Source organism: Rhinolophus hipposideros, assembly GCF_964194185.1.
Source record: "Rhinolophus hipposideros genome assembly, chromosome: 3".
Taxonomy (NCBI): Eukaryota; Metazoa; Chordata; class Mammalia; order Chiroptera; family Rhinolophidae; genus Rhinolophus; species Rhinolophus hipposideros.
Genome location: NC_138049.1, coordinates 32,998,025 through 33,011,971, shown reverse-complemented (window position 1 = coordinate 33,011,971; position 13,947 = coordinate 32,998,025). Strand labels below are relative to the sequence as shown.

Sequence of the window (13,947 nt, the reverse complement as noted above, 5' to 3'; positions counted from 1 at the left end):
ATCTCCTCCATCCTCACTTTTGGGAAGTATAACTGACGACTTCAGAGACACACAATTTGAAGTCTTGCGAGCTTGCAAAATGGGGTGGATAGGAGCAATAACCTTTTTTCTCCTCTCACTTATTAACACATAAATTAAAGGCAATCCAGTAATAGGGATTACAAATGGAGGAAAGAGAAAGGAATACAAATCTTACTTGTCCCAACCCTCCCCCCAAAGTTTAGGTATTTTCTAAACCTAAATTATTTGAGCATAAGAATTAGCAAGGTACCTATGATACGGGGCCTTTTTCAAAGTGACCTCTCAGAAGTTTGGAGCTATGTAAAACTGTCATACTACAGGGTGCAGTCCTTCCGCTATTTTGTTAAATGCAGTACATAGGACAGGTTTAGTTTAAAACCACTTTGGGGGCTTGTGACAATCAACTAAATACTTCTTCAGTAACTACTAGAAGCTCATCGATTTGTGCTACTGGAGAAGAGGCGCTTACCATTACTAATAACAGCCGGCCCTCGATTCTCCCACCCCTGGATGGACCAGCAAACCTTATTTTACGCAGCCATGGGACCCCTACCTGCGCTGGGAACAGGAGGAAGTAGTGGGCCCTCCCTTCCTCCCATCAGACCGGGGGAAATCTATCCAAATATCATTCTTAGTCCCCCAGATGAAAAACCAAATTGCACAACAGATCCTCTCAAGAAGACTGGGAGACAGAGGGTGGAAGAGCGCCGAGGAGGACAAGCAGACTACGGAGGGAGCTGCCTGAGGGGAGGATGAATCTTCCCGAGCCGCAGCGACAGCTCAGTGTGGAAGGAAGCAGCAGCACAACTGAATTTCCAAAGGGACGGTCCTGAGCGCACAAACCTCTGGGTCCTGCCCCCTCCAGGCAGGTAACCCGCTGCAGAGCTGACCGTCGGCCGCCACCGAGCTTCCTCCGGACCACCCGCCCGGCACCCAACTGCAGCTACTTTAATTGAAAGGAAGGGAGGAAAGCAACAGAGGAGGGGCTCAAGAAAACTGGGAAGGAGTCCGCAGCCAGGAACCTTCCAGCGATCTGCCTCGCGGGCCAGGGGAGAGCTGCTCAGGGGCAGTCGGTGCGCGCCGGCGCTGGGGGAGACGGCGCGGGGATGCAGGGGCGTTCGGCCTGCCAGGGCAGGCTCTGCCCAGCCTGACTGGGGAGTCGGGGCCGAGGGGCTCGTGCCCGCGGGACCTTCGGCCTCCACACTCCCAGGCCGAGCGTGCCCACCTCTTCCCGGGAGAACAGCCCTTTGGAGGTCTCTGCTCCGCACGCAGTGCCTCCCCCACTTCCCCTCCCGTCTCGTGTTCTCCCGCCTTCTTTGTAGTGTCCAGAGATGCTCCGCCACGGACCCGGGACCCCTTAGGCGCCTCTTCCCGTCCCTCTGCCAAATCGCAACGCCTGTACTTTTCCAGCTCCCTCTTTCCCTCTTGAAATTGAAAGTTATTGAGGTCGCTCGGGGTTGTTGCTCCAGCAGTTTCCTTCTCCGCCCCCGAGCTCCCCCCGCCCCCCGCAGCCATACCCCCTCCCCTTCCTCGCCCCGTCTTTCCCTCCCTCCCTCCTACTTTCCCTCCCTCCCTCCACCCCTCTGGGGTGCTCCCGGCAGCCCAGCCCAACACTGGAGCCGCTTCTCCTCGCGCGCGGCAGAAGCAGCTCAGGGTCTCTCCGCCGCCCCTTGGCCATGGCCGCGGTGCCGACGGCGCCCGCTCCCCTTCGCTCCCGGGGCCTCCACCTCTGCCGCCGTAGCCGCTGCACCCTCTGAGCCCCAGGAGCCGCCGCCGCCGCCGCCCGCCCGGATCCGACCCGCGGCCCCGCCGCCGCGCACCATGCTACCTGCGGCCGCCCGGGCGAGGCCGCTCGCTGCTCCCGGAACCCTCGCTCGCGGCGTTGACAGCCACCCTTGCGGACCCGCCGCAGTTGAGGGCTCGGACAATTTGAAAGTACAATAGTTGGTTTCCCTATCCACCCGACCCGCTTCGTTTGCCATCCCAGCACGCCCATCGGATCTGAGTGGAGAAGTCCGCTGCTTGGGTTCTCTTTTGCGCTCTCTCTCTCTACGCCTAACACCTACATCTATTTCTAAAACATTCAATATAATTAACAATCAAAAGGAAAAAAAAAAGGAGAAAAGGAAGGGAAATATTACTGGGTTACTATGCACTTGCGACTGATTTCTTGGTTTTTTATCATTTTGAACTTTATGGAATACATCGGCAGTCAAAACGCCTCCCGGGGAAGGCGCCAGCGAAGAAGTAAGTGCAGGGTTTTTTACGCGTTTTTTTTCCCTCCCGCCGCGTTCACCTGTCGGGTCGCTTCGCTCGTCCAGAGTTGGCTCCCAGCGCAGCTCACCTCGCGCCCTGCACCCCCCGCCTCCCAAGGAGGTAACAGTGTAGGCTCCGGTATTGACGGCGTCTCTCACCCCTTCCTCTCCTCTGCCCGCTCTTCCCCCGCATCCATGCGGGTGCCAGACTCGGGTGGAACCGGCGCTAACGTGGCTCCCGCCCCCTCGTAACTTCAGGTTCGCACAAAAGTTGGGTGCTTCGTTTGATTAGCGTTAGGGATTTGTGCTTTACTCCAGAGACTCGAATGGGGACTTTGAGCCCCAGGGATGCTCCTGATCACTGAGTAAACGCCAGGGGTGGCGTCCTGACCGTGGTCCCTGCTCACCTCGCGTCGCCGCCTCCCGTGGGGCGATCTGGCTAGGTTCTCCTGCGGCGCTCGGCTACGAAGAGCCCGCGGGGACAGCCAGGGAAAGAGCCAGCGAGCGCCTGCGCTACCGCTTTCCCCGGCCACGCGCGAGTGGAGCAGAAGGGCGCTCAAAGCGCTCAGGTTTCGCGTGTATGCGCGCTACACAGAACCGTTGGCGGTCCCATTCCCGGGGCTGTGGGGACCTCTGAACCGGACGCTGGGAGCCAGGTTTCCAGTAACAACCTTGCCTGTCACGCGTGAGCGCGTTTACCATCTCAGTTCCTTTCAACCGGATCCCCTGGGACAGACACATACCGAGGGTGGGGTTCCCCCTAAAAACTCACGCTTGCCTCCTCGATGTGTCTTACTCTGACTCCTGTTACTTGGAAGGTTGGCTTGTGAAGGCTTCTTAGGACAGTGTCCTAGCTGAAATTAAATGGGCACTCCCAGAGCACCCTCAACCCGGTTGGTTTGTGTGAAAAGTGGCGTCTTCCTGAGATGAGGGGACTGACGCGAGAAGGGCACCTCTCCCCGCTCCGGGGTAGCCCCGGGCGCGGGCCGCTTTGGCCTCTGTGCCGCGTGGGGGAGTCGCTTCGCAAACAGCAGAGCTGGGGGTGGGCACCCTAGCTCCAGGGTGTAAAGGGAGATGTTGGTGAATAGAGGGAGGGAGGAACTTTCCCGAGCTCTTGGGGCGCAGAGATCGATGCTATTGCTTTGGCCCCTCAGACCTCCCGGCCCGGGGAGCCAGAGACATTGGTCCCACGCGCGGAGTTCTCTCAGCCCCGCGGTGCAGGCGCGGGTGCAGCACAGAGGACACAGGACAGGCTTGTGTGAGATGGAGATTTAGTAATCACTTCTCCACCGCTGTTTGTCTCTGTCCTGCCCCGGGATGTGAGCGTCGCCTGAAAGCTACCTTTGTACCGCTCGCCTAGGGTAGACAAGGTTTGATTCACCTGAAAATTGCGTTTAAAAAAAAAATGTAGCTGGGCCGGAGCGCCAGGGGCTCCAGCCCGGCCTCACCGGCTCTAGGATCGCGCAGCAGGGCGCCGGAGCATCTAAGCTAAACATGTCAGGGCATCCGATTTATTATTTTTGCCCTCTGAATGGTTTGTGTTCTTCGTAACTCCTCCAACCACCCTTTCACTCAAGCCTGGCCCTCGCGCCCGCGGTCCCCGCCTCCTCTCCTGGAAGGGTCCGACCAGGGAATTGAGTCGCGGGTCTGTGGGGAGGGGGAATACCGAGAACCAGCACAGCCCCCTGCTCCCCATCACTCTTCCAGCCAGTGCCCGCCCGGCGCCCATAGCCCATTCCCGCTTTCGTCCCACTAAGTATCCGCGGGGCCAGGAGCTATACAATTGCTGGGGCGGGACAGGGACCTGAGTGTCACTGTCAGAGGTGCCTCCGATTGCAGTTTTGGAACCCCTGTTTCTGAAAGACACGGGAAAGAAAGTTGGCCATTCTTTTATTCCCACCTCCCCCAGCGATGACGACGGTGCGGGAATCTACCGAGTGACGCTCCCGCAAGGCTGCGGGGAGCAGAGGGATAATGCACCTCTAGGATCACACTAGAGAGGAATCCCGGAGTCAAAAAGCGAACTGCTTTCCGACCTGCCTCGATCGTCTCAAGGCCAAGTCAAAGGCGCCCTCTGGCTGTGTAGCAGGAATGAGAGAGGGAGTGGGTGGAATTGGGTTGAAATTCCAATTATTCTGTGGGAGTGGGACTGGGAGAGAACTCCCCGTAGCAGGCGAGGCTCCTTGCTCCTTAGCACGTAGGTCTGGGTTTGCTGGTGCAATCCTGGGAGAGGGGCGACCCCTTGCGTTCTCCGAGGAGACACGCGAGTCTTTCTTGGCAGGTGCAGTTTGGGGTTTTTGTTGTTGTTGTTGTTTGTTTTTTGTTTTGTTTGGGTTTTTTGTTTGGGTTTGTTTTGTGTTTTGTTTTTTTTTTTTTGAGAATGGGGACGGGGTGGAGGGTAAGGAGGGAGTTTTGCTAAATGTCCAGAAACTCAAAGTCAAATTGCCTGTGCACATACTCATTTCTTTGGACATTTCTGAAAGAAAAACGCATGAAGAGCCTTTTTCTCAAATAAGTACTAGGAAATGTTTTTTAGTGAAAAATAAGGCAATAGTCAAAGATGTTTTAGAAAGAAGTGGTCTTTCCTCCCCCCCCCCCCCAGCACCAAGAGACAATTAAAGTGAATATTTAAGAGTATTCCTCCTAAGCTGTAGTTAAATAGCTTCACTTCCCTAAATTCTTAAAATCTTAACTAACTATATGAGAGAAAATTGAGGTGTAAGATCTATTTTGCAAAGTGGTCTCTGAAATGTTTTAGTAGAAAAGTGTCCTGCAAAAAATGATATTCATTTGTAGTGTTACTATTGTCAAGTTTAAGAAACTATGGCTAATCCTCAGATATAGCAGATAAACAATACCAGTGTTCTCGGTTCCCTAAAACAACTGTTATACCATATGTCTCTATTTTGTTGCACGTTAGTGATCTTGTTTCTGTTTATAATAAAAACAGCATTTTAAGCAGGAGTTTTGTACTTTAAAGATATCTATTGAGTTATGGGTGAATACACAATAACTTGTTTACCTATTTGGATTCATATACATTTGAATTCATAGAAATGATGAAATTGAACTTATTCCGAATAAAAATGAAATGCAATCATTATTTAAAAATCCTCAGGCAGCAATGTTTTCAGAAGCAAGCCTAGCTTTAAGTACAGAATGCTTAATCAAGAACACAAAACCCAGTTAACTTATTTCCCACTCAGCATTTGCAACTTGGTACAGTCAGCTTCTAAACTACAAGTTATCTGCTAATAATATTAATGGTCTAATTTGCCATAATAATAACCACAGTACCTTACTATTGCACTACATTTGCCCTTGAATTGTTCATTTGGGCCCCTAAATAGCCACTTGAAGTACAGGTATTAATATTCCCACTTTACAGAAAATAAACCCAAGAAACAGAGGCTAAGTAACCTATAGAAAGCCATACAACAAGTAAGTGAAACCTGTCTCCTGCTATTTATATTAGTACATGGTCATTCATGTCCAAAAGAAGATGTCGGGCATGTTAAATAATAAATATTATAATCTCCAGACCATCAGTTTTCCCAATATACTTGAAAAGTAAACTCTTCTGTTTGACTGAAAATTTTTGAAATGATATAAATACAAATGTGTATGTATTATATATTAATGGCCATTGCCAAATAATGAAATCTCTAATAGCAAAGTGAAGCTTGTTAAATATAATATTATCTGGTTATTCAGAAGAAATTGTAGGATCATATTATGCCAGAAGACTATTGTTAGAAACATCTGTTGCCATTGTAATATTCTTTTTATTTGATGCCATCTATTAATTGGGTTTTAATTGTTTAGATTCCAGATAAATAAAAGTTTTGAAAAGCCATTGTATGCATACTAATTACAAAGCATCTGTTGCACAATCTATAAAATTTTTAAATCTTTCATAAAAATGCTTTAAATAAAGGAGTAAGAATACAAGGGAAATAATTTTAATGGTTATAAAATAAAATCCATTTATTGGAATATACTAGTTATTGCTCATGACATTGTTTCAGATGTTGAGCCATTCTTTGAGATTCTGATTACACTGCTACTTCTGGAAAACAACAAGCTAATTATAAGATAGAAAAGCATTTTACTCTGCTATGCATTTTGTAATATTAATTTTGAATGAAAGTATGGTTTGCATATTTGCTACAATGTATTTTCTCACCTGTCTACTTTTGTTACCAGTCTACCTTGTTTTTGAGATAAACATTGTTTAATAGATGGAGACATGTGTAAAATTTGCTGGAGTAAGTATATTCCACAACATATGTGATACCTGTGTGAATCAAAAACACAAATTAAAATTCTTAGGCAAAATGGCAACATCTTAATTACAAGCAAAAAACATTTATTTTTGTGAATTCTAATTTAGTCATCATTACACTATCAGAACTATTTCTTAAAATACCCCTTTGTTATACTATTTTAATGCTTTATTACTTCAATAGAAGGATTTTACTAGAACATTAAGAATAATAATTTTAAATACTATTTTTTAGTTTTAGGTTATTCTATGTAAAGTAATTGAGAATACAAGAATGTAAAAGTGATTTAATGTCATCATTTCAATATCCCTTTAAGCATGAAATATTTCAATTTGTAAGGAGATAAGTTTTGCTAAATCATTTCTCCATTAAATATTTCCCTTTGAATTTAATATTTTACAAATTAGGTCCCAAGAAAGCTATGAATGAAAATTGCAACATGCAGTTAAATTTGATTTTCAAATTATCATGGAGAAACCCTTGCCACACTACTACAAAACAGATTTCTTAGTCATCTGATCATTCTAGACTATTTGAATCTGGACAGAGATTTCCAGATTGCTACTACATGTCTAAAATATTTTAAAGTTAAATGGTTATCTTTTAAAAAATATACAATAGTTCTTCTAATTCTATGTAACGTTGATGGACTATTATGTGTAGTCCCTATGTAGGGTTAAGAACCCTATGTAGGGTTAAGACCAAATGATCCTTCTACAGTTATTAAAATGAACTATCAAGAAATAAAACTATTCTATGTATAGTAATTTACTCAATCATCTTTACCCCCATATTCAAATGATTCATTTTGGACATTGTGTTAACCTCTCTTCCCATTGTCTTACTATTCACTCACTCCATCCCCCAGAAATTTTTTTCCAAATAGTGAATTCTTGAAATACCATCAGAGTGGGTATTATGTTTCATGAAATGTAAGAATCAACTTTGGTTACCATTAGGAAAACATCATTCAGTTTTGAGAGCATGGTAAGGATCATGCAAGACAGTGTGTTGAAATTGTATGTTTTACTTGGTTAGGACTATTTCTTTTCTGTACTGAGCATTGTGCACTGGCATTCTTTAGAGAATGATTTGAAAAGTGTTGCATCATGAATTACAGAGATTTTTTTTTCCTTGCTTTTGATTTTGAGGAATAATGTGGGACCATGAATTTTTTCTTAAGGTTTAAAATGATTGGATTATCTTAGAATTTATCATCTGATGGACAGCCTAGTACGTTTGAAATGTTTTGCAGTTATGCCATAACAAAATTATATAAAGCATAAAATATACATCTGTAGAATATGCTGCCCATTTTTTCTACTTATTTAATTCTGCCCATTGGATCTTTCCATTCAGGAATATTACTAGCATTCTGATTAAAATACTCATCCAGCAATACTGAAAATAATGCAATATTCCGTTCTCAAGATTTGTGTCAGTGCTGAAAATGCTTACCATCTAAGTGCCATTGAATGGGAACTAATCCCATTTTCTGCTCCAAAGGTGTTTCAACAACATGAAACTTTTAAGCAAAATACCTGAATTCTTTTCATATATGAAAAGTTGAAATAATTTCAGACATTCATTTTAAAACTACGGTGACAGGTGCCTCTTCTCTGATGAGAGTATTTCTGCCTTATTTGTAATCTTGGCAAGGGATCTAGTTACCTTCTGCTGTCACTAAAATTCTTCTAGAAGTTTTTAGTGAAAACTCACTAAAGAATATGATTGCCCAATTAAATATATATTTTATAAATTTTAATTGTCTTTATGCCTGATGCAAGCATCTAATTCAATCTTCAAAACACAACTTACAAGGGTTCCATCTAATCTTTTAACAATTTGATGACTAGCAAGCATCACGAGCTCATGGTAGGGACTGAGACCTAAGACGCCATTGAGGGAGAAGCCCCGGTGTATGTTGGGAAAAGCAGACTGAGAAGAAGCAGACTGGATTCTAGATGCAGCAGTGCTGCGAGTGTCTGGGTAACCCATTCACGTCCTTTGCCCACAGTAGGCTGCAGGTCCTCGTCTTCAAATGAGGTGATTGGTCAGAAATTTAGATCTAAGGGATTCCTATAGACTTCTAAACTTATAATCTTTTGGTGAGAACCTAAGTCGTGACCACGGAGTTAAACAGTGCTTCTAAACTGAAGTGATTTCATTTAATTAAGTTTAGTGAATAAAGATGAAGAATGAAAACAAATATAAGTATGCATTAATTGTAAGTAGATTGATTGTACAAAGATTAATTAGTAACTTACCAAAGTAGATAATGAACTTATTATGATATGCCTTATCCTTCACAATTTCTAGTGCCTGAAAGCCATAGCCATAGCGTATGCTCTGTCTTCAGCAGGTCCATCTTGTTCTTGGGCTTAGAGTCACAGAGAGCTCATTTGGAATATAAACTAGAGAGATGCTGCAGAACCCCTCTACCACAACAGGCTTTCTGAATTGGCCTATGCTGGGATGGGAGTGGCAATTACAATGGCCCAGGTTTAGGGTAATAAGGCCCTGTGTTACAATTACAGACTGAGCAAGCGAGCATATACAGCAGATAATTTATATGAATCAAATCCATGGTCTTGGCAACTAATTGGATATTAAAGAAGAAGAGGAGGAGGGCCATATTTGGCACTAAACTTTGGAGTATAAGGACTAAAGTGTAGGTAAATGGAAAAACGATGGAGATGAACAAAATGATGGAAAAATAAGGAAAGCAGCTTTGGTAGGAAACTTATTTTTCTTTTGAGTTATCTTTACTTTGAGGGCCAGCAACTCTAAGAGAGTTTCAGAGAGAGTCAGGGGCTAAAGAGAAATATTTTGGAGTCATTCACACTCACATAAAGGGGGAAGTTGAATGCATGAAAAAATCAATTAGTGTTTTGCTTATTATTTAAAAGTGTTTTCAGTGCTGACGTTGAGACTCATTCTTATTGCTGGTATCAAAATAAGATTAATCACATTAAGGTACGTTGTTTATTTTAAAGAGTCTAGTATGTCATTCTCAACTGTGTGGCTTTTATAGTGCTTTTTGTATTAATTATATAAGAGAATGGTCACTGGTAATGAGCTGCAATTTTAAGTTGCCAAATCATTCAATTGAAGATTATACTTGGATGTCTTATCACCTGTGGAACTGTATTGCTTTGCTGCAGATCATAGGAAACTAGAAAAACTTTATGGTAATGAAAGATAAGTTTCCTTTAGGTGTAAGAATGATGTTTTATATCATTTCCTTTGGTTCTAGCATCTACTCCTAACAGTGACATTCTACTTTCAAGTAGATTGATTCCTCTACAAAGTGTGTTCTTGTAAAATAAGAGAATCTCAGGATGGGATGAAACTTGAAGGAATCCAGTCCATCTACATAGAGCATGGATTACCTTTGCAATATCTCCATGGAGTAATTGTGCAGCCTTCATAACAACCTGGTCCCATGCCCTCTCTTTTTTCTCCTATTCAATTTGGGCCTTCTGCATCAGAAGCAGGTTATATTTTCTAGTGAGTCTATTCTCTTAGCTCTCTTCTGAGATCTTGGCATGGGCATGGAATTGGACTTAGTTACCTTGAAACATCTTTTTAAAATGAATACACAATAATGCAATGCACTATTCACTCCCAAAAATGTCCTCAAAAAACTAGCTGGTAAGCATATTTATAATTATACCCCAATACAAAGCACATTCCTGAGAGTAAGTGGTAAAGCAGCCCCCATTTTATAACCACATAATACAAACCACCACCACACAATATAAAATAACAGAATTTGTGAGTTGCTTATTTTAGAACACTGTTTTCTTAACATATGATTGATAAGTTGGAAAGAAAAGGAATAGCTAGTTTCTCAATGTTAGGTTCTCCTCTCATACAAAGGGACCTCACAGATATGAACACAGTCATTTCAACAAAAGCTGTCATATAAGGAGAGGAGATAGCAGTCACATTTTCCTGATAAGGAACAGGTAAAATACTATGCTAAAGTGTGTGTAAATGCTTCATAGCAAAATACAGCTTCCCAGTTCTCAGAGCCACTGTTATATTTATATACATTTTATCTTAACATACATTTATTTTTACTTGTTGAAATAATACAAAATACAGCTTCCCAGTTCTCAGAGCCACTGTTATATTTATATACATTTTATCTTAACATACATTTATTTTTACTTGTTGAAATAATACTATTATTATTTAAATAGCTGTCGTGGTTTGATCATCTATGAAGTGTCAGACCCTGTACTCGATGTTTTTGCAAATATTATTTCATTTAGTCCTCACCCTGACCCTGGAAGGAAGGTACCAACAGGCCCATGTCAATTGCCTCAGATCAGTCAGTGAAGATGGTGTGCTCCTGGAATTCCAGCCCAGGTCTGACTCTAAAGCCCATATCCTTCCTTGATTTCTTCATATCACCTCAGCTATTGGGATTGGTACTGGAGGCAATCGTGGAGGTATTTTTGCAAACCCCACCGTATTTTTTCTTTCCCATACTCTCTCTTTGCTCATTATCTCTTCTTCATTTAACAAACCACAAATCTTTTTCAAACATTTGTTGTGGAAGTTGCTTCTGGTATTCTAATACCCTCTCCCACATTGCTTTTTTTCTTTACCCTTTTTCCTCTATTTCCTTAAACCTTCCCTCTTCATGATTCTTAAACATCAAAAGTTGCTGATTTTTTTTCACTAGAAACAACAGAAAAGCACAGTTTATTATGAAACACTCTAAGATTATTCTTCCCATCTACAGTTTGCATGTCCAAGAGAAGATTAACTTAGGCATGAGGATGTGGGCAGAGTCTATAATTTTGCAGTTAAATATCAAAATCCTTCTATGTAATTTACAACCACAATAGATATTTCACTGGCTAGTTTTTGTGATCCAGAAAAGTTATCTTTATGGTGCTTCATAAAATTTGTTATTTATATTACGTTTACCATGAACATTAACAGTAACCTCCATTCCAAATTCTTGCTTTATGGGCTTTGGTACAGTGATTTTTCAACCCTGATTTCAAATGAGAATCACCCGGGAACCTTGCAGAACAAAGCAAACCAATGCCAGACTCCACCCTAAGCCCAATGAAACAATGTCTGGGGATGGGGCCTGAACATCTGTATTCTCAAAAGTAGTCCTGGTGATTCTAACGTACAGCCAACTACTGTTGGACCCTTCATTCAATAATAATTATTACTGCTGAGCAACTATTGAAAACAGTGCCAGTTCACAAGGGTGAGACAGACGAAACAGACTTGTGTGGAGTGAGATAAGAGACAAGGTATCTGTCATTTGAACAGATAGTAGTTTAAAATATAAAGAAGTCCAATAGTCCTATGTTGTTTATCAATAGAGTATTGTTAAACTTGTGGCACTGACTAGTGCAGACAAGACTATCTGATAGAGAATTGTCTCAGCCAAAGAGTCTAAGAGAAGAGAGCGAAGTGCACACAGTTGGACGTGATGGTGAGTTTCACAGATTCTGGCTTCATAGAATAAGAACACTGCTGCTAGATACAGTACAGTCAGGGCTGAGTGGGTGTACTGCTGAACTCTATATGCCATGGGTGCGTGAGGTGCTACGGGAAATAGGAGAGAAGACGGGGGATCGGCCATACCAGAAATGTTTTTCAAAGCTCTACACTTAATAATAAGCAACTGTTTTCATGTCTTACCAGATGACTGGTAATATACCCTAGCGTCCTCTTTGATTTTAGGAAAAACATAATGGTTAGAAAACCTCCTAACAATAAACATCCTTTTCTTTTGTAGTTTCTATAACTCCTGACCAACTTTAGATTGACTACTGTTGATCAGTAAAACTACTACAGATAGCATAACTTCAACTCTATCTTAATGGGTTAAGTTTTGCGGTACATTGTTTATTTGTGAACTTACTGTTTTTACTTCTTTCCAAATGTGCTCTTCGTTGCATGGCTATCTCCATTAAATCTTGTTTATTATTCTTTTCTAGTCCATGAAGGATTTTCAAACCTTTCATAATGCAGGGAAAGCTCCATGTAAAAGTGAGGTGGAAGTCTGGGCTTCCTGTCAGACTTAATTCTGCTTGTTAAGGGGGCTCCTTGGGAGAATTTGGGTTCTAGTGAGTCACTAGGCCAAATCCCAATAACCACAATTGCCAAAAGTAATTAGACTGAAGAAAGCCAGGCTCCCTGGGAGAAGGGTCATCACAGCACGCTTGAGCCATTGCTCCGTGGTCAGACCTAGTTACTTGTCCCTAAGGATTGGGAGCAATCATGAGTTACAGAGAGCAGGAAATCCACCAGAAAACAATGCTTTCCACCAATTTTTTTTGCTTCAATAGGTTATTCACCCTAAGCATGCAAGAGATGGAAGTATGCCCTGGTATACGTGCATATTTATGTCACCATCATCTTATAAACCACCTTGTCTGCCTTCATGAGTACAAACGCACGCATACAAAACTCCTGTCGTCATCATTCCAAGTTCTCCTCCTCCCTTCCTGAGTAGATAAAAAGAACCCAAGGAATTTAGTCTGAATCTTTGTAAAAGAGGTGTCTGATTAGGAATGGAAAGGGAAGGGAAGGGATCCTAGTAAACATCCTTAAGTCAATGTAGATATAATATTGCCAAAGTAACATTTGGAAATAAGAAAATAGTAGTACATTCCACCAGGATAGGAGTTCTAAAATCTCTATAGAGCTTGGAAAAGGCCAAGAGCAAACTTACGACTTCTTGTGCTGAAAACAATACCCTGTGGAAACACGGTGCTATAAGCAGCTGAGCAGAAGTTACTGATACTGTAACTAAGCAGTGCTCTAATTTTAAACTTTTAATAGGTTACAAACTAGAAGATTGGTAAACCTTTCTAGAGGCAAATATTCAAGTAGTGCAAATATATCTGTGCTGTAATAACCTAAGTGAAAATTCACCTTTGCAAGTATTGGCAATGCCTCAAATACCAAGGAAAGATACTCTTGTCACCTCTTGTGATTGATCATTAATGGAACAAAGACACAGAGATCCCACTGATTGTATCCTTAATGTGATGAGTTTCACATTCCTTTATGATTCAGAACGACTTCAGTATATTCAGCATGCCTGTGACTACTAGCTCTCTTTGTTTAAACACGTGGATGTGTAATATTGCTTATTTTAAATCCACAGACAGGCCGGCAGTCAAATTCACTTTCTGTCCAGCTTTCTCTGGCAGCTGGCAATCTCCAGGTAATATTTGGCAAATAAACACTGACCCCTGCACGGTGCACACTAGAGGGTTATAACAACCTGCAGTCCGTGTGTTACCAATCTAGTGGAGCTATATATTTTATTTTCTTTGGTCTTAACTTTGACCATGAAATAATCTAAGAATAGAAGAATCCTAATTTTTGGAAACTTA

The 13,947-nt window shown here is 42.6% G+C and overlaps 1 protein-coding gene across 1 annotated transcript in view; it reads left to right on the top strand.

The window, feature by feature from the left end:
• The first annotated feature begins 1,628 nt into the window (after positions 1-1,628).
• The window catches only part of RSPO3 (R-spondin 3), a 77,983-nt gene continuing 65,664 nt past the window's right edge, over positions 1,629-13,947 (top strand). The window contains exon 1 of the mRNA XM_081044404.1: positions 1,629-2,268. Coding sequence (XP_080900530.1) covers positions 2,172-2,268 — 97 coding nt within the window. The 5' untranslated portion in view covers positions 1,629-2,171. The remainder of the gene's footprint in view (positions 2,269-13,947) is intronic.